The sequence below is a fragment of the Piliocolobus tephrosceles genome, chromosome 9, assembly GCF_002776525.5.
Source record: "Piliocolobus tephrosceles isolate RC106 chromosome 9, ASM277652v3, whole genome shotgun sequence".
In the NCBI taxonomy this organism is placed as follows: Eukaryota; Metazoa; Chordata; class Mammalia; order Primates; family Cercopithecidae; genus Piliocolobus; species Piliocolobus tephrosceles.
In genome coordinates, this window is record NC_045442.1 from 46,693,510 (window position 1) to 46,717,297 (window position 23,788).

The 23,788-nt window shown below is 40.1% G+C and overlaps 1 protein-coding gene across 1 annotated transcript in view; it reads left to right on the forward strand.

Moving 5' to 3' along the window:
• Nucleotides 1-15,126: 15,126 nt before the first annotated feature.
• The window catches only part of LOC111551308 (neutral ceramidase), a 77,052-nt gene continuing 68,390 nt past the window's right edge, over nt 15,127-23,788 (forward strand). Inside the window, 3 exon segments of the mRNA XM_026454839.2 lie at nt 15,127-15,259; nt 18,295-18,521; nt 21,496-21,645. Of these exon segments, the coding sequence (XP_026310624.1) occupies nt 15,127-15,259; nt 18,295-18,521; nt 21,496-21,645 (510 nt within the window).

Below are 23,788 nucleotides of genomic sequence, written 5' to 3' on the forward strand. Positions count from 1 at the left end.
AAACAAACAAACAAAAAAAAACCCCCTAGATTCTCTATTTCACTGGGTTGCATACATGGTAGGTCCTGTATGATCTGACTTCTGACCACACTTGTCACACCTTCCCTCAAGCCCCTTTGCCTTCTCTGCTCCAGCCATCCTAAACAACTTGGAATGTCCCAAACTCCATGTTCTGTCTCAATTATCTTCAGGCCTTGCACATGTCATGCCTTCTTATCAGGTGAAGTATGTTACCAAAATAACCACTGTCCTTCACCCAACCCTGTGACCACACCTTTCAGTGTGACTTCCCATCACTAGGTGGAGACCATTTCCCCTCCCCTTAAATCTGGGCTGGTTCTGGGACTTGCTTGTTTTGGTAACGGAATGCAGAGGAAGTTCATTGTGCCAGTTCTGAGCCTCAGCATCAAAAGGCTTGCATGTTTTCACTCATTCTCTTGGAAGCTTGTCCAGCTGCCATGTGAACAAACCTGGGCTAGCCTGCTGGAGAATGAGAGATGATGTGGAGGAGAGACAAGTGGTCCAAGCTGAGGCCATCCCAAACCTCAGCCCCTATACAACCCCCAGCCAACCCAGCAGCTCTCTGTTGGTTGATGGATCAGAAAGTCTCAAGTCAGAGCTATCTAGCTGGGCCCAACCCAAACTGCTAATGCACAAGATTATGAGCTAAACACATTGTTATTTTAAAGTATTATGTTTTGGGGTGGTTTGTTATGCAGCCAGGGTTGCACTAAGTTAATAGCTACCTTTCTGATCTCCACCTGTCAAAGCTATTTCTGATCCTCGTCAAGTCTGGGTTAGGGTTTCCTCTTACATACCCCAGAGGTATGCATAGTTCAATATTGTAATTACTTGGACATCATCTCTATTTTGACGTTTGATTGTAAAATTTTTAGGGCAGGAACTTCATCTTATGAATTGTATCCTTTAGTTCTAGCACAGTGTGTGGTACTCCAGAGATTCTCAGAAAGTATTTGTGAATGAAGGAAAGAATGGATTAAATCAGAGGTTGCAACTTGTGGACAGCCTATCGTCAGTTTTTCCAGCATAGTGTTGACCTGAAGAGTGATAAACATGTTTGGGTTTCTGTTTTAATTTTTCGCCTCCATTTGAAAATCAAGAAATTTGAGATAAACACCTGCATTACTGACTTCTCATTAAAAGCAATGGGAGGATCTGTCAACATTGGGCCTGCATTTTCTCATGGCACCAATGAGTAGTGGCTGTTCCCTTTAGATGGGACACGTACTTTCTGACTGTGACAGTCCTGCAGGTTTTCCTGTTGTCTCATCCACACCCATTGTTACTGATCATCACATCCATGCTGCTCTCTTGCAGACATCTGCAAGTTTCCTCCACATACTTACCTGCTGTAAAGCACTCAGCACTTAGGACAGCACTTGGTAAATATGCCCACTTATTTACTTCTGCCTTAAATATGAGTGTGATGTAGGCAGCCTCCCTCCTGGGCACAATTTTAAGCATTGCTTATGGTCTCACTTTCCTCTTCTACAAATTAGGTTTGTTTTCTCTCCCTCCAAAGGGCTTTCAAGGATAATTCAGCTTATAACCTGCCTAAACTGTTTTCTTCCTTTTTCATGTAATTCAATTTTATGAGGGCAGCAATTGTGCTTTGGTTGGAAGCATTCACACCCAGCCATGCTGGCAGGCCTGAAAGATGTCATGCCAGCTTTCCTTTTCATTTTGTTTTAATTTTATTTTTTTAACTTAGAGATGGGGTCTCACTCTGTTGTCAGGGCTGGAGTGCAGTGCCACAATCATAGCTCACTGAGATCTCAAACTTCTCAGCCTCCCAAGTAGCTGTAACTATAAGCACATGCCACAATGCCCAGATAATTTTTGTATTTTTCATAAAGACAGTGTCTTGCTATGTGGCCCAGGCTGGTCTTGAACTTGAACTCCCGGGCTCAAGCTCTTCTTTTGCCTCAGCCTCCCAAAGCACTGGGATTACAGGTGCAAGCCACCTTGCCTAGCCATCATACCAGTTTTCTGATGGTTTTCCCTCTAGTGGTACTCTTAAGATGCAACATATAAGTGCTATGGGTGGCATGTCCCCCTCATGATGGATTGAAGTAGTTTTTCAGCAGTGTGAGATGATGAAATTGAAGGTTTTAAAAAATAACTACTCATTCTATTTATAAGGCTTATAACTCAATAATTGGGACTTCGAAGGAAGAAACCCCTCAGCCAATGCATAACTCCATGTTTTAAAGAGAATCTCACCAAGGCTGAAGTTCAGCAGGAATACATCCACACAGGTCTACCACATGTTTACTCTTGCATCTTCTCTGATTGATCAATGCCCAGGTTGAACCAGTATTTACATATTTTGAATATATCAGTCATAGAACCAACACACTGGAATGGAAAAAATACTAGTCTTCAAGATTATCTTCAACTTTGGACTCATTTATGAGGCAACAACTTGGTCACAGCTCCATGCAACCTGGTTTTATCAAATCCCTTCTGTAAACACCACTGTAATTATCCTATTCAGAAGAATCTTTATCTCTTATGGTGCATCCAAGGTTCAGCTCATCTGGGTACGAAAAGGTAGCTCAGCCTGTTCTCTGATTAGTGACATGAATAAGCAATAGAACTTGTTCTGTTCCATTAGTCCTGAATGAATTGGTTGATGATTCTTTACTTCTAAAAGTCCCATGCACCCAGACCACTGACTTCTGAGCTCATCCGAGATAGAATCTGAGGTCAGCACAGTCCTCCTCATATATATAAGAAAAGAAACAGAAACTCTATTTTTAGCAGTGGTTATTCTTTATTTGATGATGCATAAGAATAGCCTCATAGAGTTGACACTTCCTTTTTTTAGTCTATCTGGGGAATTAATGTATTCACTCTACATGACCTTTTTGTATACCTGAATTCAACCCTTTAAAAAAATTACCTTTAAATCACAAAAGTAATACATTATCATTGCAGAAAAATATAAATATGGTTAAGTAAAATGCAGAAAATAAAAGAGTTCCCTAAATCCCATGCTAACAAAACAGTGTTACATTTTGAGATGAATTAATCTAGTTGTCTCTTTGTCTCCCTCTTCATATTATTGGTAGCTTTAGAACTTGGAGTTCTTTCTTTTAAACTTCAAAATAAAAAAAAACTTGGAAAAATCTCTTTTTAAATGTGTTTCAGATTCTGCTGTTTTAGAGGTTGTTAAAAGACTCAGGTTGTCACTATGACCACTGATTATTGTCCTGGACAGAGTAATTTTCACTTGAGTCTCTTTAAGCTATCACTTTTACTACCTGTGTGTCTGCTTCTAGAAACCTGTGTTAAGTTTCTATGATCCAAAGAAAAAGGACAGCTGGTTAGAATTGTATGTAAATTAAAGTTACCTCTATATGAATGAAGCCTCCCCTGTAGAGTAAAATACGTGGAATTTATGTCATGAATTTCTGTAACCTACAAGCCTCTCATATTTACTTTATATTTTTAGCCATGTTTTGTATTTCAGGTTGTATGAAATTTTATCTCTGAATTAGAGGGATTTTAATGTGTTTTGAAAAGTAGAAATAAAATTATTTGATTGAGATGTTTATTGGACTGAAATAATTTAAAAGTAAGATTTATAATTTAGCTAAGAAGTCATCTCCATAAGCTGGCATTATGAGCATATTAGTCAGGAGGCTTGCTGTGGTAACAAATAAATTCCCTGAATCTTAGTTGCTTAATATGTAAACATTTATTTCTTGTTTATGCAAAGCCCATTCTTGGTCTGGCAACTCTTGGAGGTCAGTTGCTTCCAAGTGGTATCTCAAGGAACTTGTAATCTGTCATCTGGGACACGTGGCACTCAGGGTCACCATGGCAGAGGAAGGAAGAGCATGCAGAACTCACACCCCATCTCAAATGCCACAGTACTAAGTACTTCATTCCAGAAGTGATGCATGTCACTGCCACTCACAGACCATTCGCCAGTACCAGGAGACTGGAAAGTATAACCTTCCCATATGTCCATAAAGAAATGGAGAACCAGATATGAATGAGCACTGCAAGACTCCACCATAGTGACCTTGGGTGAGTAACTATCTCTGTGACAAGGGGATTGGCCTAGATGACTTCAGAATCCTTACCTCTTCTCACAATCTCTGAGACTAAAGGTTTGATTTCTTCTTACAACAGCTTTATGGCTTTCCCTAATTGACATGCATTATCTTTTTGTTACTCTAAAGACATGAATATAGGCCGGTGTGGTGGCTCACGCCTGTAATCCCAACACTTTGGGAGATCCAGGTGGGTGGATCACCTGAGGTCAGGAGTTTGAGACCAGCCTGGTCAACATGACAAAACCCGGTCTCTACTAAAAATATAAAAATTAGCCAAGCGTGGTGGTGCGTGCCTGTAATCCCAGCTGCTAGGGAGGCTGAGGCAGGAGAATTGCTTGAACCCAGGAGGTGGAGGTTGCAGTAAGCTGAGATTGTACCACTGCACTCCAGTCTGGGTGACAAGAGCAAAACTCCATCTTAAATAAATAAATAAATAAATAAATAAATAAATACATGAATATATTGATACCAGTAGAAGGCAGATGCTTATGTTGCATAGTGTAGCTGATGGTTAAGCTAGAGAGCTCTGAGGGCAGATGATCTGTTTTGAATCCAGCTTGACCTCTTACTGGCTATACGACCTCCAACTATCAGCTCTTTGATTGACTTCTCTATGACTTATTTTTTTATTTTTTAATTCAAATGTTAAATGAGGATAGGAATAGTACCACCCTCACAGGGTTACTGTGAGTACTAAATGAGGTAATTCTTGTAATGGCCTCAGAACAGTGTCTGGAGCATAATAAGTTCAGTAAGTTAATTGTATTTTATTTTTTATTATTTAAAAAGATGACTGTCCTTCTTGCCCTCACTTGATAAGTATCTACATAGTAAGAACTCAATAAATTGTTGTTTTAATGATCATCTTTCTTGTTCTGGCTGGATAAGCCAGCCCAACCCACACAGGTCTCTCTAATCTACTGATTCATAATAAAATGGAGTCATAAATACTACCTGTAGGTGACCTGGGGCCAAGACTGCCAACCCCTTTGAACTTGTGCCTCATCTGCTTTAGCTTAGATTCCATCCTGGCCTGGCCTCATCTTGGCTCTGGAATCTGAGTTGGATCCTGCCTTTGGCTCTTGCAAGCTCAAGATTCTTCGTGATTTCCCCCTTGTCATTGAGCTCTGCCTTTCTCTCACAGAACTTCCTGGGCTGGCCCCTTTGACTCTTAGGGAACCCACATAGCTCAGGTGGGAGCTTCCTGCCCTAACCTCAGCCTCTTAGGATCCAACCCCTGCCTCAGTCTCCAGTTCAGATGTCTTGGCCTCCATAAAGTTGAGGGAACATGATATACTTCCTACATTACCTACTCTTACTTCATTGACTGCACCATTGAGCCTGGTATTTCAGATGTCTCCTGGCCCTTATAACCACCCCACATCAGTGATAAATCTAAGATGTTAAGTCCTGCTGCAGGCATTATCCCTCCAGGTAGATATACATGAGCAATAACTTTTTCTTTTTCTTCCTGGGTCTAGAGTGGATTGTCCTTGGGAAGGAGTTAGACAATTGCAGCAAGAGAGAATGTGAGAAATGCTGTACATTCACTTCCTGGCATAGGGAAAGTCGGGTTCCCCTCTCCTTTTAATTCTTGACTGATCTAATGGGGGGATTCTCTGAATAGTTGCCAGTGAGTTTGCTCCAGGAAAGAAAGCAATTCTTACCTGGTGGGTTTCCTCCTCAGGTTTGATTCTGTCCAATATAAGAAAGACCATATGCCTCCACACCAAGCTCCTCTCAGACTCTCCTCCCTCCTTCCTCACGTTGGCCTGAGGGAATATCGATTGAGTCAGGCTGGACTTTGATATTATCATTTGCTTTCTGCTTCTCTTGGTCCTTTCTTTTTCAAGTCTATCAAAGGACAGTGTGGTATTTTTTCCCCCACAGGTGCACAGCACAGGTGGGAGATGTGAACCATTTGAGATTTATGTAGAGGGCATTACATCAGAAGATATTGCCACCCTGTCCCTGAAATAATGATAAATGCGACTGCATCCTGCTTTCTCCCAATCTGACTTTGTAATCTTGTATAGCACACAGGTCAAATTTGTCTCTGCCAAATGAAATAAATTCTTATCTGTGGTTTTAGAAAAAGATAAATCATCAGAGAATAATTTCCAAAGACTCTGAAAAAGGTTATCCAGCCCCCCAGTGTTTATCTGACAGTGGAGCAATAGGGACATTTTGCAATTCTAATTTTATCTAGATTTTAAACTCTCTGGATGTGTCAAAAATAGCAAAAGATACTTTTTTCCCTCAAGGTTGAATTTATCAAAGTTGAATGGGGAGATCTTTGGAACCAAGTGTGAGGAATATACCAGGAAAACGTAACTGTGCTATAGAGTTTAAAATGCACAGAACCTGCCACTCTTGGGGCATCCAGAATTAATTAGTCCATAATTAAAGAAATAACTAATTTGCCTCCTGTTATAGAGCAAACAGAGAAGTTTAAAAAACATAGTAGCTATGTAATCTTTTAACAAGGTAGGTTCTTGTTAGACTCCCTGATTTTATTTATTTATTTATATATATGGAAATGAATGAAGCTCAGGGAAGTTAAGGTCACTGAAAACAAACAAACATATACATCTTAAACTTTAGATTTAAATCCCAGTTCTTTTCATATCTACAATGTTTCGCTTTATCTTTTTCCTTTGTTTTGAAGGCAGAACTGGGGTAAATTTGAGGGAAGAAACTCTGTAATCCTGGAGTAGTTTTATCTGCCCTGCTCTCTGAGAAAAGCAGAAGATTGTCAACATCTACTTGTACTCTCCTGGGATCATGGGCTTTATAAATTTCCTGGGGGAAGGAGGGTAATGGTGTGCTCCCTTGTCATGCTCTATTTTCTTCCAAGCCCTGCCACTTTGGTCAGAGCTGAGAAGTCCCTCACGGAATCAGCCTGGGCTCTGCACCACACTGGGCCATCTTTAGTTGCAGTCTCAGGCTTAATATATGATGGATGCATAAGGGGTTAAATAAGAACATTCATTTCAGCTCAGAACAAAAGATGCTCCTCCTCTCTTGCTTGCAGGTCGAATTCAAAGTAGAACTGAGACCATTGAAAAGGTGAATCTACAGTTAACTTGTGATGAGCCTGCTTCGGGGTTCAAAGAGATTTTTCAGTCTTGTGAAAAACCCATGAGGTGTTAAAGTACCACCATAGCATCCCTGTGTACCGAAAAAAAATTTCTTTTTGGACCCAATAAAAATGCATTATGGCAGACTGCTCACTACTTTTAACTTTAAAAATGTTCTCAGAGGCAACGTGGCATACACAGGGTCCAGTTGATTAGAATGCCTGCATTCTTTACAGAGAGGTCCAACACTCACTTCTGTGAGATTTAGCTTGGCCATGTTCTTAGTTGGAGATAACAGAATCCACTCCAGGGAACTTAAAAAGAAAAGGATTTATTAAAGGATTGAGATAACTTGCAGTATTATTGTGAAGGCTGAAGACAGAGCGTTGAAGCTGAGCCCTCAGGAACAACTCCCCAGCTTAAATTGCAGAATTGAGCTTCTTAGTGGTGGGCTACCTTGACCATGTTCACGCAGTAAGGAAGCAGGCTGTGGCATCTGGAAACAGCCACCAAACTACCAGCTCAGGGCCGTGCTGCCATGATCCAAACCATGAAAATGGATGGCCCATGCCCTGTTTCACTGTCCAGCTGGCTCAGTTCTGAATCAAAGTCTCATGCCAATGTGTCTGAAAGGCAGAACCTAAAGTCGATCTGGAACTCTAGGCAAATGGGGGTCCAGCTTCTCTGTACACTATAATTTGGAATGGGTGTTGAGTGGAGCGTTCTGCAGTATCTGCCATAGTGCTCCTTACCTACCTATCTCCCGTCAACTGGTATTTTCAAGAACAAAGCTTATGTCCATCCATCTGTCCTCCCATCTGTTCTGCTAGCTGTCCAACCATCCATCCATCCATCTGTCCATCCATCCGTCCATTTGACTTTTGCACTTTTTATCAATACATCATTTCTTTTTTTTAAATCTGTGTTTCAGAACGTGTCTCTAAGACACAAAAATTTCTTTAAAAAGTATAATCACAGTACCATTATTATATTTTAAACAATCCCTGAACATTGTTATGTATCTAGTCAGTGTTAAAATGTCCCCTGTTTCATAATGTTTTTGTTTTTGTTTGAATCAGCTTCCAAATAATGTTGGTTCTGAGCCTACAACATACAGTGGATTGACCTGTCTCTTAAGTGTCTTTTAATCTGCAGCCTCTTCTCTCCTTTCCTTTCATCTGCCCCAGCTGTTCTCTTCTCCCCTCCCTTTCCCTGGCCATTCTCCCTGTCCTTTGCCTCTGCCCTTCTCTCCCATCCACAACCCATTCTTGCTCTTGTTCTTGTCTCCCCCTCACCACCTCCCCTTCGTACTTCTTCCTTTCTTTTCAGTTCTAACACATTTTTTAAACAAACTGGATCATTGGTTTTACTATCTCACAGTCTAAATTTCACTTCCTGTACCCCCATGTCATCCTTAACATACATATTCAGTTGTCTTTTGTATTTCCTATGAACAGGCACTTAGATCTAGAGGCTGATCCGATTTAGGTTTCGCTTTTTGGTAACATTGAGAATGTTGTGTATGTGGTTCAGAGGTTGCAGTATGCAGTTGTGTATGTGGTATAGAGGCTGCAGTATCTTGTTGTCTCTCTTTTTCTCTATTGGTGACCTAATCAGCTATTGATGATCTTTGTCTAGATCCATCATTTCATAAGGGATTGCAAAATATTTAGATTCCAGTTTGTCATTCCTTCCTCATTTATTAGTTGGAATATTTGGATCATGAGAAACTGTTCCTCATCAACTATTTGGCTTTCCTGCTGTACATGTATGCAGGAAAAGCAGAGTACATCCTTGATTTCTTGATTCCTACTACTGTCCTTTTTTTAAACCAATTTTCAGAAAAACAAATTGGTTCCTTAGCATCTTTTAAAAAGTATCATTATGACATCATGGATTTAAGCATATTTGATTCGCTTCAATCCATTGCAGTTATTTTTTAAATTGATGCTCAAGTTAACTAATCTTTAGTTAGTGGGAAGCTCTCTAGTTCTTTAGATACTGTCTTCATAATTTTGATGACTTTTTTGATTTCTAGTATAATAAAATATTCCCAGCTTAGTTCTATAATTCCTGCCCCAGACCCAGAACCAGCCATTTCTCCAAGGATTTCCAGTTCCTCTCAGCAAGAAATGTTACTTAAAGATGACAGTCTGGATGCTATATATAATAATATATTTTTTCTAGAAGTTTTTTTTTTTTTTTTTTGACAGAATATCGCTCTGTATCCCAGGCTGGAGTGCAGTGGTGTGATCTTGGCTCACTGCGACCTCCACTTCCTGGGTTCAAGTGATTCTCCTGCCTCAGCCTCCCGAGTAGCTGGTATTACAGGTAAGCACCTGTAATATCAGCTAATTTTTTTTGTATTTGTAGTAGAATAGGGGTTTCACCGTGTTAGCCAGGATGGTCTTGATCTCCTGACCTCGTGATCCGCCCGCCTCAGTCTCCCAAAGTGCTGGGATTACAGGTGTGAGCCACCGCGCCCAGCCAGAAGTAATTTAATCTTTAATTACTCTAAGAGTTAAAGAATGAAAGAATATGACCCTTAACACGAAGTATATGAAATTAGCACCATGCCTTCTAAGACTCCATAAGTAAAATATTAAGAAAAATTGTGATGCTAGTGATTATTGCTTAATGATTTAGGAGTTAGGGTTTTGGGAGAAATATTTTTCCAGCTTGAATACAATTATTCATCAGCTGCCTTTACTTTGTGCTCATTAGTTTTTCCTTCTGGGATGGGGTGTTAAGAGACAGAGGACATCGCTTTGCTTCATCAATTGCTAGTAAGGAGCAAACACATAGACTTTTATATCCCCAGAGTCGCCATGCCAAGGTTCAGGTCAAGGTAATGTAGACAATTAGAATTTGGTGAGAGGCAAAAGCTCTTGTCTAGGAGTCTGGAGACTTGGGCTTATATCCTTCAATACCATTGCTGAATCATGCTCACTTTTAACCACCCTTATGTGTTCTGAAAATTGGTGTCTGTTTCCTCCTCTGCAATATGGGTACAGTGTGTGTACATGAGTGAATTTTGGGGGGGTATAGTATAGAGAAGAACAGTTAGCTTATCCTAGCTAATTGGATTCATGAGAGGGTCATTCCAGGCAGAAATAAAATGGGTGCACAAGTTAAATATTTACAGTGACCGTATCTTCATCTCGCCCCAGGGGAGTCTTGAGTCTTGTTCCTGTCTGTGGGAGTCAGTTGTTTTGATGGACATTATGAGTCCCCAGGGTCCAACGTCTTTTCTCCACTGGCCCTCCAGAGCACTTGGAATCTTCTCAGTTCTCACCCCATTATTGTTCAGGTATGGACCCTCAAATGTAGTCTAGGAAAGGTGATGTGTTATGCCATTGTTATCTACCACAACCCTGGTTAAAATAATCTCATTTGTCTAGATTGTGAGTCACTGAGAAGGAGTCTGAATGGGCCATAGCATGGCTCCTTTTTATGATGAGGAAGATGGCTGGGGAAGTCTGGAGGAGACCACAGGGGCAGTCAAGAGGCCCCCCCACTGCAAGGGAGAAAGGTGGGAGAAGGAAATCCCATGGGAAGTCACTAGTGGGTATTTGTTATTTTTATTGCCTCATAAGTTAAATAGCACCTTGATTTTATTTTGGAGAACTACTCTTCTCTCTTTGTGAATTTTTTTAAGATTCTCAGTTAAATATCCCCTCAAATGAAAGGATAAAGGTATTATATAGCTGTCTTTCAGAAATTGGCTCCTGAGTGGCGCAACACAAGACCTAAAATAGTTGGAGTCCATCCATCTCAATGGTAATGCCCTGAAGAGATTGTTTGATAGCTCCTGCTACCTAGATCTGCAGAGGTGCTCTGATTCCTGGCCATCCTGAGCCTGGGCCTGCAGCTTTTCTTGCTGCCTTCCAGTGAATTTACTTTTCCTCTTTTTCCCCTCTTGTCCTACATTAACTAGATTTGGTGTTTGCTTGTAACCAATAATTCTACATAAATGCACTAAAAAATCCTTGTTTAATATCATAATTTAATCTTTCCCCCTTTGTAGTAGCAGAGAGAAATTTAAGATGCATTACTAAATGCCCTATCTGAAGGAACTTGTGTCTTTAATACTTCAGTTGGAATTTTGCAGGCCCATCTCTGATCAAACTCTGCAAGGAATTAAGCGGCCTTTGTGGCCTTCTTTAAAATGTGTCCTAGACAGCTTAGATTTTACTAGGGAAAAAAAGGGAATGGATTGGTTGGTTTCTTTATTGCTTTCTTTGTCTCCGTGGTCCATTGTTTAACTTCATGCTGTAGTCTATATTCTCCAAGAGGAAGAAAAACATTTTATTTCCCCATTTTCAAAGTGATGCATGCATATGATAGGAAATACCAAGAGACAAAACGATGAAAACAAAACCACCCATAATCACCAGATAATTACTTCTTACCGTTTTCCTGTACTTACAGTCTTTAATATATAACATATATAAAGTATATAACGTATATAAAGCAAACATAAGTAATGTTTACTTTCCAAATGGGATCATATTGTTTTGTAAACTTAAAATTACTTAATATTCGGCAATTTTTGCATGTCATTAAATTATTTTCAGTATGATTTTTAATAGTTGCATAGCAGTCTTACTGTATTATTTACTACTCACATTTAGCAAATCTAAAATTTAGAATTCTTTATATGAGCACTCATAAAAATTAAGATTAGTTTTCTGTTCTGAAATTGGTGAAAATATTGCCTATTGCTATCCACAGCCCACACTGATGTCCAGCATATATTACTACTCTCTTTGCTGTAGAACGACCAGTGGTAAATGAAGTAGATGCATTTTGTGTGTGTGTGTGATTCAGGTTATAAGCTTTGCGCAGAATTTGTCATGCTGGAAAAGTTACAGAAAAAGTGAAACGACCTTCAGTCCAGCAGGCCTTCTGCAACTTCTACCTCTGATAACAGGCTGCCCTAAGAGAGAGTTCGTGCATAAGCTTTTTGTTATCAATACTCTTTAATCTCATACTTGTACCAAGCCCACAACAGTATGCTAATGAGAGCTCTAACACTCCTGAACTTGACTGAAAATTTTTTCTCAGTAGGTTTCAGAAAGTGCTGGGAAATATAAACCCAGCAACGTGCAAGGGGAAAGGGGACACGATTCTGGATAGCCATTTGCTTCACTGGGATGTGAAAGTTCTTCTGAGTACTAGAATCAGGTAAGGATGGCTATGTTTTCTTGGAGAAGGAGGGAAGGAGGGCTATTGAATTATCCTATTGTCTCGGAGATCTTGAAGAGACCCTAAAGCTTCAATTTATCTCATAGCTTTGGAACCCTCTTTTGCCAAATTGTTACCTTTTAGTCTCTCCTTGAAAAACAGGGACCCTGTTCTGTGAAGATGTGGCAAATTGCTTGCTATTGTGCCATTAGAGCCTCATTATTGAGTTTTCAGGATTATTACAGATTAAGTGTTAACCATTATAAAATCTATAATCCTTTAAGATATAATTATTGGCTTAGCTCTACCAAGGTGTGTTTGCATTCTAAAGGCGGGGAAGGCATCTGCTTTAACATTCAAATTCAGATTTTAGTCACCAATGAGAAATAAATAGTGCTAACCCAAGTTTTAATTTCCTTAAAGGTGGTGGTCAAGTCAGCTAAAGTGGTTCAAAAAGAATGTTACACTTGGCAACAATTGTGGCAGCTAAACAGAATGGTGAAACACATGAGGTAGATCATTCAAGTCCACGTAATATGTGGAAATGCTAATGTTAAATCAAGTGCCATTGTTGAGTGGTATAAAATGTCATCAGCTCACCAATGCAAAACTAGAAACAAAAAAGAAGTATTATTTTGTACCCTCTCTGTTTGATACACAGCCTTCTGCTACATGACCACATTTACATGCACAATCTGCCTGTCCATGCTCTGGGGTTGGGAGATCCAACTGTCAGTCATCTTGGCTAGTAGGAAGGCTTAGAGAACCAAAGCTCTGAGCAAGAACTAGAGATACTGAGTGGTTTGAAGTTTTCTGGCAGAAGAGCTGCTAATGAGTAGTAATTCTCTGTAGATCCTTAGAGTTCAGAGGCATATCTTAGATGTGTTTACCGACTCCAGGGAACCGACAATAGAAGTTGGTCATAAATCACAGATCTGATTTGTTTTGCTCCACATTTGAAGTTGTCCCTGCTGCTGGTGGGTAATGGGATTATGTTGGTGATAAGTGGATGAGGAAAGCTTCCGAATAATCAGAAGATTTGGGAAGATGTTCCAGTCTCTTTGTCCACTCCCAGTTCAGCCTACCCTCTGAAGTGTCTGCTGTTAGACTGTTCTGTCACCTCTAGCCCAGGAATTGCAAAATCAAATGCTTGCACAGACCAGGCAGTAACTTAGATAAATAAGGCCTGCTGGGTAGAGACTGGCAGGTTGAAAAATATATCCCCCAACTAAAGAGAACAGCAGCACTGAGTTTCAGGAAACTCTTGGCACATGTGAATGCTGGCTCAGTGTTGCTATATTTTATGAATTATTTTAAGAGATAATTTGAAATTTCAGGATTATAAATGTAAACTCTTTATAAACTCTAAATGATATTTTGTTTTATCTTCTTACCTAAGTCAAATTGAATAAGAAATGGACTCTACTAAATATATCTACATTGTTATCATTTTTAACTCTTGAGGGTAGCAGCATCTTAGCCACAAATCCCCTATTTTGGGGGCAAATCCTGAGATTCCAATACCATTTAACCTCTCAGGCTTCCTAAAGCACAGGTTAAGAAAATGGGCTCTGAAGGTCCCACCTGTGATTTCAATCATCCTTTAACACTAGCCTCCTGTAAATTCCCTTAAAGGACAGGGAAGAGCACAGACTCTTTGCTACTTTGGAATCTATTAATAAATGCTACCAGTTTGAGCATTTATTGAACAAAAGAAGTGTTGTTGCTTCATCTCATCTTATTTTTATCAGAAATTTATGAGATAGGTTTTACAAGAACTTTGAGATAAGATGATCATAATCATATTCCTATTTACAGATGGGTAAGCTGACGTTCAGTATTGGGGGAGGATTTCCCAAAGTCACCCAGTAAGTGGCAGAAATGAAATTGGACCACTGGAGTCAGATTTCAGAACTAAATTTTTAACCACCACATTCTTCTTATTATTACATTTTATGGGGTTTTAACTTGTATAGTTCCTCTGAGTAATGATTAATTCTCCCTCCCTTAAAACATCTTAAGGAATCTATAATGACATTTGATACTTTTGTAGAACATAGGAGCATTTTAAATTATCGTTCTTTGATGCAAGGTTTGCAAAATGTTTGGGATCCTTCTGATCACTGAAGAGGGATGTGTTTTGTAATGCCTGCCTTCAGACCAGAGATGCTAATTCCCTTTTCCATGCCCATTTCTCACCAGATAGTAATTGAAAGTTAAAACATAGAGTGTAAAGGCCAAAGTTACGAGTTTCATCTCCAGGTGGACAAGATAATTCTACTAAGTCCATGACCGCAGAATACTTTCCTAACCCCAGCCAGCCTTCTCCCAAATACAAGAAGTATGTGTGCATCAGTCATCCTTGTCAACAAAGGCACTCTCAGCCCAGACCCACATACAGATCCATAAACAGCATCATCACCGTAAATGAAAGCAGTGTGATATGGCTAAGGAATGCAAGTAGATTTTAGCTCAGTGGCCAAGCTAAATCATGAATGGCTGCTGCCAGGAGGAGTGTTGTGTTGAGAAAGATTTGGAAACCACATTCGAGCTTTTCAAAAAGAATGCTGTAATTGATTGGTCTTGTCTGCCATGGGCTTGGTCTATGGAATGAGTGGTAAGTGCTCTGTACTTGCCATCCTTGGTATAGTCTATTAATATGAAAGAGTTAAGATATCTTAACTTTGGTTGGCTTAAAGCTTTTGCATTTTAATTTGTGATTTCTTCCTCTTCAATATTTCTTCTTCCATCTCTGCTGTACCTGAGAAGAAATGGCCAAACGCACCTTCTCTAACTTGGAGACATTCCTGATTTTCCTCCTTGTAATGATGACTGCCATCACAGTGGCCCTTCTCAGCCTTTTGTTTACCACCAGTGGGACAATTGAAAACCACAAAGGCAAGTGTCATGGGCTCTCTTAGATGCAATTTTTAGGCCTGTAGGAAACTTCTTGATTACTGTGGACACCAAAGAGAAAAACAGTGTCTGCTGATAGTTCTATGTATACTTTAGCAGCCTGGAATAGCCGTTTCCCTTTGCATTAATTGCCCTTTCTGCATTGATAGCAGTTTTTATCAGGTTTACCTTTGTCCCCAATAGCCAGGTGACAGGCATTCTGACATGTGCTTGTTTGCCATTCGTTTTTCCATTGATATAAGCACAGCTCAAGATTTGTCAAGGTCTAGTAATGGCAGCTTTTGCCCTGAGCCTCTAATCTTTCTCTTTGCCTCCTTGTAGACATCATCTTCTCCTGGGGGCAAAAGGAGAATGAAAAACTCACTGAATGAACGTCAATTAGTCTGTGAAGAGCCTTAGAGAATGGGGTCTCAAACATAAATCCTTACAAGGGCTAATCAAGTTTTGCAAATGAGGTGGAGTGAGGAGGTGGACCAAGGAGGAGGCAGGTACAATTCTGGTGAAGAAGGCCTACAGCCACTCCCAGGTGGCAGCTGTTTGTTGTAGAGAGAACACATGATCTCAGATCTCCTGAGTTTTGCAGAGAAGCTGGAAATTAGAATTTTTAGATATCTCATGACTTTTTTTTAATGTTGGAAACTAAGTTTTTGAGAACAATGTAGGCTACACTTACACACAAGATTGGCAGTGGGTCTTGGTGGAGCCTCTGTTTCAGTGAGTATTAGGTTACATAACTGTTAAATGAGTAGAGAAGATAGGTGAAGATTGAAGCTCTGACCAAAATAAAGATAGGGCTGGCCTTAGGCCAAATGGAGAAGATGGTATTTTCTACCTCAATTTTCCCTTTTGTAGCCTCTTTTCCTGCATATTATCTACCATGTCCCAGGGCTTTGAATTCCTGGCAAACACAGAGTATAAGAGATCCTCTGATCCAGCATGAGGCACAGCAGGGTCATAGACTGATAGAAGTGAAAGGATCATTAAGAATTATTCAGTTTTGGCTGAGCCTGGTGGTTCACACCTATAATGCCAGCACTTGGAGGGCCAAGGTGGGCGAATCACCTGAGGTCAAGAGTTCGAGACCAGCCTGGCCAATGTGGCAAAACCTTGTCTCTGCTAAAAAAAAAAAAAAAAAAAAATAGCTGGGCATAGTGGTGCATACCTGTAATCCCAGCTACTCGGGAGGCTGAGGCAAGGCAGGAGAATCACTTGAACCCAGGGATCAGAGGTTGCAGTGAGCCAAGATCACACTACTGCACTCAAGTCTGGGTGACAGAGCAAGACTCCATTAAAAAAAAAAAAGAAAGAAAAGGAATTATTCAATTTTAGCTCTTAAAATTAGGAAATCAGGAGGCTGAGACTCAGGGAGGTTATTAATAATTATAGTAACTATTTTATAGCTGTAGTTACTGTTTATTAAATGGTTTCTGTGTTGAGCACTATAGTGAGGATTCTAGAATATTTTCTCATCGAATTATCACAAAAATCCTATAAGGGTTGATGCTAGCCCTACTGTTTACATTAGTTTCATTTTACACTTGGGGAAACGGAGACTTTGAGATTGCAAATAACATACCCTTAGCTATGTGTTAGCTTTGGCTTTAGTTGGCATGACATTCCTCTGCTGGTAGCAGTGAAGCAATAGCGAAGATGCCTGCTCCACTCCTTGCAATACTTGATGTCTTGAAGAAAATCTCGACTTGGGAATGAGAAGACATGGATTCTAACTCCATCTAGAATTTGGTTGAAAGAGCATCAGATTCTGAGTTTGAGGATCTGGATTGCATACCAGAATCATCACATGCTCTCCATTAACTATTGGTTAAGTCAATTTTCTGATTTTCAGTTTTCTCATCTGTAAAACTGAGGAGATTATGTTAGGTGATCTCTAAGTTTTTTGAGCTCTGAATTTCTAGGATTTCAGAAGGAATCAGCTATAAATCTCTTGCCTAAGTACTTTCTGATCATGAATGCCTTGTGACACTGATATTTGATGCCTTGGCAACTCCTGACTCTTGTCTGGGGAATGGAAATAAACAAAATAATGAATATATAAAATGTTTAAATAGGTAAAGAAAATCAAAGCTACATATTAGCCATTGTTCCAAGTTTATAATATTAGTGAACAGAGGTATTATTCAAAACAACCCCAGAAAGCAGGATATTATTATAATCTCCATTTTATAGACAAGAATTGGGGTGAAATAGGTTAAGGAATTTGATCACTTAGTAGGTCGTAGATTCAGGTTTCAAACCAGGCAGTTTGTTTCTGTCAATTGTCTTCTCACAAAAATCCTGTATGTCATTCTGCTTCCCTTGATATTTGTATGTGTGTGTATAATAAATATATATGCATACATTAATATGGAATATATATGTATAAACACACACGTAGATATGAATATATAAATATTAGAATAATTAATATGAAAGTATATCAACATGTATACAGTGATCTAGGTTGCATTAAAAATGAGTCTTTAGAAGGTCAAAGAAGATCAGAGCCAAGGCAGAGTCAGCAGGGTGGCATCCTGCAAGTGAGGAGTTGAGTCGGATCTAGGTGTGATGGTAATGGACTAACTCTGAAGCAGGTGGTGGAGTTTGGTAGGTGGAGAGGAAAGGAGTGAGGAGTCTGGATAGAAAGAATGGAAGAAACCAATCACCAGATGTTGTATTCAGTAAACCTGGCACCTGTTTAGTTTAGCTGGAAAAGAAGAGCAGGGTGTTGAGTGAAGGCAGTGAGTTTGACAAGGAATGGCTTGTGATGAGGAGTTGAAGGGCATTTGACAGAGGCCTTGATCATTAGTCTGAAACATCGCTCATCCAAGAAAAAGATCCCGTTTAGGATTATGATTTTTAAACAGATTCCTGAGATGTTTCTCTCTCTCTATTTTTATGTATAAGAAAATATATAAAGAGTTTTCCTTATGAACCTGAGCCTATATGTTGTATTCTAATTGATGTTGACAAATAAGAGGGCTGAAATGTTGTTTCTCAAATCTCTTATTCTGTTTTGGATTCAGGAGGCCATTTTTTTTCAACCACCCCAAACCCTCCAGCCACCCAGGGCTCCACAGCCACCCAGAGCTCCACAGCCACCCAGCGCTCCACAGCCACCCAGAGTTCCACAGCCACTCAAACTTCTCTAGTGACTTCAACCCCAGAGCCACCTCTATTTCAGAACTTCAGTGGCTATCATATTGGTGTTGGACGAGCTGACTGCACAGGACAAGTAGCAGATATCAATTTGGTAAGTAGACAATGGACTCCTTACGGAGACTGTGAAACAACCAATTTTATTATTTTACAACCTGCATTCATTTCTGATTATTACAACATCATCATTATTTTCTTCTAGCTTTTTAATTGACCTTGCTGCTGTCTAGCACTATGAATTTCATACTAGAAGGAAGAGGAAAACTTTTATTCAATCATAACTCCCCTGTAAAGTCCATTGGCCTTTTTTCTTTTTTCTTTTTTTTTTATGAGCAGAAGTGGCAGAGATGGCAAACTCAAATATGACAGGGGGTGAGCAAGTACCGTAAATGACATCACCAGGCCAGTGTAACATAATAAATGTCTAGTGAATCCTCAGTTTGGGAGTGGGAGGCAGTAGGAAATGGTGGGGACTTTGAGGGGAAAAAAAGTACAAAGAAAGTATATGGATTTAGCTGATTGTTGCCATGTAAGAATGGGGGCTCAGGGCTGCCCTATTTTGCAGTATTTTAGAAGAAGCCCCCAAATCCCCAGATTAAAGAGTTGAAGTTTCAAATATCTTACTTAAGAAATAAAGGCAACTCTAGCTAAAACTGGAAACCTAGGTTGCACCAATATGTGAAAGCAAATAAAACTTCTATGTGTCAGGTGTGGCCTATTGACTGCTAGTATTGTCTATGTGATGGAAATACCCATTTATATCAGTGCTTCCCTAGGAAACCAGAGCATGAAGTTGTCTAATGGGATTCACTCCCTCCCTCTAAGTAATCTTTACATTCCAGGTATGATTCTCGACTGTATGTTCTGAAAAAGTGATCCTGGAATGTGAACCCTAAATAAACACTCCCAGGAGGGGTAAAGCAAACAGTAGAGGGGGCATTCTGAAGACCTGGGTGTAGTTTTATGGGTAAATTTTATGACATGGTGAGAGAAGTGACTTGGGATAGGTGTATGTGATCTGATTTGGCTTAGAGAGTTGTAGAGTCCTAATAAGTCAGGGGCCCCAGCGTTGGGGAGAACAACTGTTCTGAGAAATGGCTAATCATAGATAACCTGCTGCCACAACATCCTGTTCCCAAATACTTCACTCTGCATGTAGCCCCAGCAGCCCAACTTCGTTCTGCATATGTCCCGCTCCAGCATGACCCTATATAACTTCCCTCCAGCCCCTGCTTCTTTGTGTATTGCAGGAAGTCAGGGATGGAGGGACCGACTGAAGCCATGGCAGAAGAATATAAATTGTGAAGATTTCATGGACATTTATTAGTTCCCCAAATTAATACCTTTATAATTCCTTACACTTGTCTTTACTGCAGTCTTTGAACATAAATTGTGAAGATTTCATGGACACTTATCACTTCCCCAATCAATACCCTTGTGATTTCCTATGCCTGTCTTTACTTTCATCTCTTAATCCCATCATCTTCGTAAGCTTAGGAGGATGTATGTCACCTCAGGACCCTGTGATGATTGCATTAACTGCACAGATTGTTTGTAGAGCATGTGTGTTTGAACAATATGAAACCTAGGCACCTTGAAAAAAGAACAGGATGACAGCAATGTTCAGGGAACAAGGGAGATAAGACTTTGGACTCTGACTTCCGGTGAGCCAGGTGGAACAGAGCCATATTTCTCTTCTTTCAAAAGCAAATAGAAGAAATATTGCTGAATTCTTTTTCTCAGCAAGGAACATCCCTGAGAACAAGAATGCATCCCTGAGGGTAGGCCTCTAAGTGGCCCCCTTGCGGGCAGCTGTCTTTTACGGTCAAAGCTGAAAGGATGAAATAAGTCCCAGTCTCCTGTAGCACTCCCAGGCTTATTAGGATGAGGAAATTCCCGCCTAATAAATTTTGGTCAGACAGGTTGTCTGCTCTCAAACTCTGTCTCCTGATAAGACGTTATCAATGATAACGCGTGCCCAAAACTTCATTAGCAATTTTAATTTCGCCCCATCCTGTGGTCCTGTGATCTCACCCTGCCTCCATTTGCTTTGTGATATTTTATTACCTTGTGAAGCATGTGATCTCTGTGACCCACACCCTATTCGTACACTCCCTCCCCCTTTTGAAAATCACTAATAAAACCTTGCTGGTTTTATGGCTCAGGAAGCATCATGGAACCTGCCAACATGTGATGTCTCCCCTGGACAAACAGCTTTAACATTTCTCTCTTTTGTACTCTTTCCCTTTATTTCTCAGACCAGCCGACGCTTAGGGAAGTAGAAAATAACCCACATTGAATATTGGGGGTAGGGTTTTCCCTGATATTTGCAGATAGCCCCTTCTCTGCTGTGCTGCCTGTTGTACCCTTGCAACATATTTTCTTACTTTCCCTAATAAATCTGCCTTTCTTTACCTATGACTGTCTTGGTAAATTTCTTTACCATCCCATGTCATGGGCGGTAAATGAATTTATCAGCCAGTTGCACCCACGACAGGAATGATACTATGGTAAAAGCCAGGGCGAGGTACCCTCTGTGAAGAATACTTAATTATGAAGATACCATTTTCTTCCGAAAACAAAATCGTACACTAAACAACCAACATGAGAGAACCTTCAATCTTTAAAACGTTCCTGGGCAATGTGGGGTGGAGGTAGAGGAAATATTTTTTCCTGTACATCTTAGACAAGCAGGAGAAAAAGAGCCATTGCCCAAACCAGAAAGGCTGGAAAGATCTCACATGTTAGTGTTAGTAATAGCATTTCCAAAGTCTCACCAACTCCCTCCTGCCCATAAGCTGGGGAACAGCTTCTGCCAACCTGATCGATTCTTTGCCTTTGCATTTTTCTATATGGAAGATTCAAGCCTCTTTTATGATATTTTTCAGTTTTCCTTCTTCCTTTTTCTTTTTAATTTTTGAAAACATATATTCTCTCACTCAGAGCCACCATGTCATATGGATGTTTTTTCTTTGTCTTTCTGCAGTCATCTATATTGTATGTTTGTGCCTGGTTTCTAGTAGTAGGGGAGTGAGAGAGAGCAGTTCTGATTGTCTCTTCCTCTTTAGATGGGCTACAGCAAATCTGGCCAGAATGCACAGGGCATCCTCACCAGGCTGTACAGTCGTGCTTTCATCATGGCAGAACCTGATGGGTCCAATCGAACAGTGTTTGTCAGCATCGACATAGGCATGGTATCCCAAAGGCTCAGGCTGGAGGTAAGTGATTTGAGAGGAGAAAGGAATGAAGAAATGATATGGTTTAAGGAACAGTTGATGAATGTGACAGGAACTAATTCCTCTTGGTTTCTCATTCATTGAAATTCTACTACCTTCAATGTTATAGACTCTTGACAATATAGCAGATAATCTTACAAGGAGAATGATCCTCACTATTTCAGTCTAAGTTATCTTGGTCAAAAGTTGCTTTCAGTTCTGCTGATGACTCATTGTCATTATTAATGCTAATGTTATTGAAAGTTTATAATGTGCCAGGTTACATTTATATATATATATTCCCTTATTTAATCCTCCCTGTTAGAAGTTGGGAGAGTACCAATTAATCACTAAGCCCTTCCTCAGGTTCTCAGACAATTGAGAATACATGTGAGGAATCAGATGTGAATTAAAATACAACATTGAAATGAGGTTGACCATGAATTAGTAGTTATAGAAGCTGGGTAATAGGCACATAGGGATTCATTATAGTATTCTGATTGTTTTTGTATGGATTTGAAATGGTCAAAGCCATAGAAAAGGAGGAGGAGGAGGAGAGAGGGAGAGAGAGAGAGAGTGAGAAAGCGAGCAAGCAAGCAAGCGACTGATAGAACCTCCAATTCTATCTTTCTAAGGCAATTTCTAAGCCCTGACCCAGTTATATTTTCTGCATGGGATCAGGTCACTAAGAGAGAATGTGTTCTGTTAATGTCTGCTCACATAATCATGAATGTGAGAAAGAGGAGCGGCTGGATCTTTGACCAGAACAATGACCATAAAGGTCCATTATGCAATGTCAGGTTCTGCTAGCCTCACCTATTAAACACTTTTCTCCTCATGCCATGTGAAGGGGCCAGTGAGAGGGATGATGAGATGGCCTAAAAGCATCACTTTAACATTGTTCCCTTTTGGGGAGGAGACTTGAAGCCTCCCCCATCTAAGGAGACATGAGGACAGGGGATGAAGTGTCTTCTCCACTCCTGCACTTACCACAAAACAGTGAGGTGGCTTTGTTGTTATTTCCATTTTCTGGGTAAGAAAACTGAGTCTTGGAGAAGATAGGTAACTTTCCAAATTTCACACAGTTAGCAAATGGTAGAACTGGATTCTGAACACAGGTATGGTTAATCCCTGAGTCCACATTCTTTTTTATTTTTTTTTTTTGTCATTTTAAATTATACTTTAAGTTCTGGGATACATGTGCAGAACGTGGAGTTTTGTTACACAGGTATACACGTGCCATGGTGGTTTGCTGGACCCATCAACTCATCATCTACATTAAATATTTCTCCTAACGCTATCCTTCCCCTAGCCCTCCATCCACCGATAGGCCCCAGTGTGTGATGTTCTTCTCCCTGAGTCCATGTGTTCTCATTGTTCACCTCCCACATAAGAGTGAGAACATGTGGTGTTTGGTTTTCTGTTCTTGTGTTAGTTTGCTGAGAATCATGGTTTCCAGCTTCATCCGTGTCCCTGTGAAGGACATGAACTCACCCTTTTTTATGGCTGCATAGTATTCCACGGTTTATATGTGCCACATTTTCTTTATCCAGTCTCTCATGGATGGACATTTGGGTTGGTTCCAAGTCTTTGCTATTGTGAATAGTGCTGGAATAAACATGTGTGTGCATGTGTCTTTATAATAGATACATTCTTAAAAGTGACATTATTCTATACTCTTAGAGGGAAAAATGCAATGACCACTTGCTTTTTGTAAGGTACTTTGCTAGTGTCACTTCAGGGGACATATAACTAAGTAAGTCATAATTTATCTCCTTTATGAGATCATTTTCTAGTTGGTGGATAGAAGGAAGGACTGTGAAATATAGAGATATACAGAAGTATACAGATAGCTGTAATTAACCGAAGGAAGGTACGGTAGGATAGTAATTGTCTATTACTGGGTAGGAAATTACCCTAAACTATAATGGCTTAAAACAACAAACATTTATTATCTCACATGATCTATGGGTTAGGAATTCTATCTTGGCTAGGTGGCTCTGGTTTAGGTTCTATGGCAATCAAGGTGATGGCAAAGGAGGAGTCATCTGAAGGTTTGACCCAGGCTTGAAGGTCCACTTCCAAGATGGTTTGTTCATGTGGCTGTTGGCCAAAGTCCTCAGTTCCTCACTCTTCCTGTCCTTAC